At 37.5% G+C, this 6000-nt stretch overlaps 1 protein-coding gene across 5 annotated transcripts in view; it reads right to left on the bottom strand.

The window, feature by feature from the left end:
* Positions 1-6000, bottom strand: part of PKP4 (plakophilin 4) — a 231775-nt gene that overhangs the window by 103899 nt on the left and 121876 nt on the right. For 4 of the 5 annotated variants that reach the window (XM_003795963.2, XM_003795964.2, XM_012808991.1 and 1 more), the window contains exon 3: positions 945-1057. The exons of the other annotated variant lie outside the window; for it this stretch is intronic. In XM_003795963.2, coding sequence (XP_003796011.1) covers positions 945-1057 — 113 coding nt within the window. The remainder of the gene's footprint in view (positions 1-944; positions 1058-6000) is intronic. 5 annotated transcript variants of the gene reach the window in all.

Here is a 6000-nt window from a genome sequence, read left to right as displayed (position 1 = left end):
TCAAGACAGAGATGAAAAATTCATGTAACTATAACTTACCATCCTAATAGTTTAAAATCCATACCAACAATCAGTTGGAAAAGAGAAAGTACAAACAGCATTCTATTCACTAAGAAGTTTTTGCCTACAAATAACAGAAGATACTGAAAAGTAGAACCATCATGAGGTTAGAAATAATTGAGAGAAAAATTATTGACGGCATACCTACCAAAGAGTAAATAAACCACACTTAAAAATGCAAGCAATTAAAGTATTTTATGACAGCCTTTATAGGAATATGTAATTACTAAGAAAGAAATCTACAGATAGGATAAGCAGTGATTTAACCATTTGGAATGTGTGGTAATAATTTTTATAGCAATGATGTCTTTAAATAGCATTAGAAGAAGCTCTTTAAATAAAAAATACAACTTGGGATTAAATGTATTTTTCTATAATGCACCCATTTTGGTACTTACTATATTTGAATACACCAAATTATTTCATGTAGTAATTAGTTCATGTGATAGTTTAAGAGAGCTCTGAAAAACCCAAACTGAAGGCATTTTTAAAAGCTAGCTAAATTTTATCATTTGGAAATATTTCTTAGTTATAAAACAAATCAATACTAGGTCTTCAAAGCACCAGACAATTAGCTTTATAAATAATTAGCAATTAATCCTGACAATATCCATCAACTCTGTCTACAAACAAAAAATCAAATTGCTGAAGGTAGCATAGTAGCTTTTGCTATAGAGGTTTGCTAATGCAAGATAAAACACTTTAAGCACGGGACTGAGAGGTAATCAATATTGCAAGAGGCCTGTGCAAATTAGAATAAATTGACATTTTTGGTGTCAAATTCAGGAAAGCAAGTTAACAGTAACAATGGTGTACAGAATCAGGACAACCTAAAGAAGTGTTTAAGTTGACAGTGAGTAAAGATAGAGCCACTGGCCCTGTACCTGGTGCTGGCGATGCTTGGTGATTCTGCTCCAAGCCTACATCTTTCTAGCTGACTGGCAACAATCTGCCTTTCCACTTCCAGTTCTCGGGTGAGTCGTTGAAACTGAAGCTCCTGTGATTCAAGGAAACAAAAGGTATATAAGGCGCTGAGGCTTGCTGCTCAGACAGATATATAGATTAATGGATGTCACAGGAAACACGGGAACGTACCCATAACAGAAAGCTGCAGTGTGGCTTTGTGAAATTCAAATTTTGGATGGAATAGGTAACCTACTGGTTCATAGGTTTTTCACGCCTAAAGGCACTAGTCTAACAGCCTTTGTTTGGAATCGAAAACATGTACATCTTCGGGGTATTTTTGTTTGTGATTCTAATTGAGTTTTTTTAAACAGTACTTCTGCTGCAGTGCCATATTAAATTTCAGGTTTGCAGAGACTTAACTTGATGTAACTACATCAGAGGCACAACAGGCTCTTCAACCTCAATGCCTAATTTTTATCTCTCTCATACTGTATGTCAGCACAGCACTAAAAACAAATGTAACTCCCTATGATGAGAATCACTTTACCATGTTTGATACAAAATCTTTTAAGAAAAAAATAATTCCAGCCCTACAGAAGAATTCTTGCTGTATTTATCTACGACATAACCAACAGAATTTGCTATTGTCCAAATACTATACATGTGCCACTGTGTGAAAGAAGAGAAGGGAAACAAATGAAGAAGCCTAAGCCATAATGTGGAATTTAAACGTATCTTAAAAAGCTGGAAGGAAAGAAATTATATTCCGGAGAAATTATATCCTTCAATCTTTGTTGCCATGTGAAGGCAAACGAGTTCTATTGTCAAAGAAGATGCTTTAACTTTATTTGTATTTCTCTCATTGTTAGCATGATGGGATTTCAATAAATAGAATTCATGTCATGCTACAAAACCTCTAAAGATCAAATCGAGTATATCACGAAGGCTATAAGCCACAAACAACGTCTCCAAGAACGTCTCCAACCTGAGCTTCCCTGTGCCATATTATCTCCTTACAAGTTTATTCAAAGCAAATGCTATACTGTAAGTAGTTACATTTGACAATGACTGCTACTTCAAAATACTAGACATCTGAACCTAAAATATTACCTAAAATGTTATTTAGGATTATATGTAAATATTTGTTTACATGTAAAAATTCAATTGAAAAGTATATTGATTCCCTATGGAATCAGGCAAATTACAAAGTACAATTACTTGACAGTACTGATGTTACAAATTCCACAAACTATTCTTAGAATAATTTATAAGAACCAGTCTCTGAATTCCTTATCACTTTCTGATATTGGAAATCCTTTTCTAATGAACCCAACTGGTGTCAGCATATTGGACAGAGCCTAGAAGAATAATAGCTGGCTCGATAATGCCAATACAATCATAATGGCTGAGTGAGACAATGCCTAACAGTTCCCAGGCTCTTATTAAATGTTCAGCAACAAAAGACTGAACAGATAACAAACTGCGCAACATTCAGTACCAGGTCAAGATAGCCATCATATACGAGGGGTGGTGGGAAACTGTAGCTAAATGAACCTTTATTTACAAAATATTCATTGCAAAATTTTACAAAATGTTTCTAAAACATTTTCTATGTGTTGGCTACCTCTTTGTAAAGTTTTGTAGTGAATATTTTGTAAATAAAGGGACATTCAGCTACAATTTCCCATTTTCCTATATACAGAAACCTTTGGGACATCTTGTATAGTACAACCTCTGTAAGCTGAGCCCTTAAGGGACTGTAACAGACTGGTCAATATGCAGAGCCCTCCTGTATTGATACAGACATGTAGTGTATGTCTGTTCTGTGAAAATTAGGTCAACTTAAGGAGGTAGTCAACCATGGAAGTTCTACTTATTTTAAAATGCTGTTAGGGTAAGTTCACACTGAATCTTTGCTCTTCACCAGCATCAGTTTTTAGGATAGACTTCCATTGTTTCATTGATTTTACCCAATTGTTTACTATACACACCTTTTCCCACAAGACTGGCTGCCTGTGCCAAGCTGGACCAGGGAAGGACCATTCGTGAATCCCAAAATATTCCCTGAGCTATCATTTTCCCTTTGTCCTTTAAGTTCAGTGGGACTGCAGGCAAGAGTGCTTTCCTCATTTGGGGATTGCCAAATGTTAACATAACAGGGCAGGATTAAGATACGTTTCCAATAGGAACATATAAAAAAATTCCATTGTGTAGTAGTAGATCTTCCTCATTTTTGTGACTGGCCATGTGATGTTTTAAACAAAATTTCAAGAAAATGGCTAGGAAAATTCCTGCTTGATGGCAGAAGCTGGAATCTAATTTCCTATAATTCCTTCCCAAAGAAGCTGAGATAGGTGACTTAGGCTCTGCCACAAAGAAGTGCTCATGCCGGATGGGCACTCGAGTGCTGATACCAAGACTTCAACTGCAGAAAACAAGAAGTTCAATATTTCTTTTTTCCCCCTACCTTCTGGCTGAACTTCCTACGTTAGGGCTCAAGATCAAGTTCCTGACTGGCAAATGATCCACGGTGTCTGTGCTTGGTGTCTATGTCTTTATCTGAGTATTTTTCTTGCACAGATTTGGACACTGTTTCTGTGAGCTTAGTCTCAAGCTTTGTTCTCTTGTCCTTGAAAATGTGAGAATTCGCTTATAACCATTTAATTAACTCCTTTTCTGCTTAATTAGCCATGTCAGTCTCTATTTCTTGCAACTAGAAACCTCGATTGACACATCCATAGAAACCCCTTACAGTTGCTGAGCTCCTAGGAAAGTCCAAGTTGCTAAAAAAACCTACGTACTCATGATATAGCCACACTTTTTATTTAAAAGCTGGGTACTTCCTCTAACATTATTATGGACTGCGTAAAGTCCACGTTATACCCCTACTGGTCAAAGAGCCTGTGGTATTAAACACCACTGACCACTTTTATCAAAATCATTCTACCTATTACGTACCCACCCTTCTCACAAGTAGGACTTAATTTAAGCAGCAAAAGCAGAGTTATCTATCATGAAGCTATAAAGCATGGAACCTGTAAATGCTACCTAATTCCTGTGAATATTTATAAGTAAAATATATGTGTTCTTTATTGTAAAATCATTAACATTACCCCCACAGAGTAGAAGGTGAACACCCGTGCATGACTGGCACCACGATGGGTGAGAAGGGTATAAATATTCGACAATTCTGTATCTAGAGTCTTCTTGACTGACTAATGAGGGAGACAGTATCATGCAGCCATATAAAAACACATCTAGTGATTTCTCAAGTCCTGCCACTCCACCCCTCTAACCTGGGTTGAATCCATCTCCTTCCTTGTCACTCCTATTGTCACTGCCCTAGTTCAGGGCTCACATTACTTTATTCTCCTGTGATGATCCCTCAGTAAGTCTTCTCTCTACCATGGTCAGGGGCCTTGCATATGCTTTTCACATTTCTTTCAGATAATTTGTGAAGCTCGCCAACAATCTGTAACCCTTCCTGAGGGCTTACTGGGCTCCAGGCTTTATGCTAAATGTCTTATATGTATGACTTCAAGGCAGTCCCAATAGCTCACATTTCATAGAGAACTGACTTGCCTACTTAAGGTCATTCGAAACCAAGATTTGAAACCACCTCAGTCTGACTCCTAACCCTATGGTGCTATGCACTGTGTACCATGCCCTTCCCAGCCCATCTCATATTCAGCCTTGTTTTAAGAACCTCCACAGTCTGGCCCTCAAATGTCCCCTTTTGGCCTCCTGTCACTCCTCTTCACGCTTCTACACTGGAGTATTTGTGGTTTCCTACACACAGCCCTTGAGTTCTTCCTCATTTTCCCATCCACCCGAAACGTCACCCTCTTGTAAACACCTCCAGCCCTTTATCCTACTCTTGGTCACAGTGCTCAGCCTTAGACATCTATTCAATTTATTAGGCTGGGTTCTTTTTAAAGAAAAGTGAAATTTACATTTCATTCATGTATGTATTTCTCCAGCCTTCTGCAAAAACTAAAACACGAAAACCTTGTTAATTCATTCAGGATAATTTTATATACTGCATTTTATTTATTAATAGTACATTAAATCGATTGTGCAGCTCTTAACATTTATTGATACTTGAGTATTTTTACACAAAGATAAGCATAATATATTATGGATGATCCTTTTTGAGGTTTTTTTTTTTTTGCAGGTTTTGGCCGGGGCTGGGTTTGAACCTGCCACCTCCAGCATATGGAGCCGGCACCCTACTCCTTTGAGCCACAGGCACCACCGAGGTTCTTAAAGCATTTAAAATGTACTAATATCTTTAAATGTAGGAAAAGAAAATTAGAAAAATCTATGGTATAAAACAATGTTCTCCTTGTTAAAAGTCACAGATGTGGAGGCAGAGCTGACTAGAACCTGGGATTCCCAATGTTTTGTTGAGTGCTTTTTTAACAAGTTAGCTTTATCAGGGATTTCACTTTATTCATTGGTGGCATGGGCAAATATGGTATTTTTCGCATGTCTAATTTCTTGATCCCTCAGGAATCATGCCCTGCCTATCAGATAATCAGGAGTTTCCCAGCCTCAGAATGCTATTTTTGAAAATCTGTCCAACAGTCTGACGTTTTCCATTGTTGAACTAGCAATGCTCTTTATTTTCATTTACTTTTTTCTCCTAAAAAGTAAAATGTATAGATATTTGTGCTAATATAGGTGTGTGTGTGTGTAACAGGTAAATATAAATAATTCTAGTAGTTATGGTTTTACTGATTGATATTTAAAATTCCCACTGGGCACAGTAGCTCATGTGCCTGTAACCCTAGCACTTTGTAAGACTGGAGGATTGCTTGAGGCCAGTTTAAGACCAGTCTGAGCAATACAGCAAGACCCTGTCTCTACAAAAAAAAAAGGTGTGGGGGAATTAGCAGGGCATGATTCTAACTTCTTGGGAGGCTGAAGCAGAAGGATCGCTTGAGCCCAGTAGTTTGAGGTTGCAGTGAACTATGATGGCACCACTGCATTCTAGCCTGGGTGACAGAGTGGATCCCCATCTCCTAAATAAAT

The sequence above is a fragment of the Otolemur garnettii genome, unplaced genomic scaffold, assembly GCF_000181295.1.
Source record: "Otolemur garnettii isolate 467f Iridium unplaced genomic scaffold, OtoGar3 scaffold00098, whole genome shotgun sequence".
Taxonomy (NCBI): Eukaryota; Metazoa; Chordata; class Mammalia; order Primates; family Galagidae; genus Otolemur; species Otolemur garnettii.
This window is presented reverse-complemented; position numbering and strand designations above follow the sequence as displayed.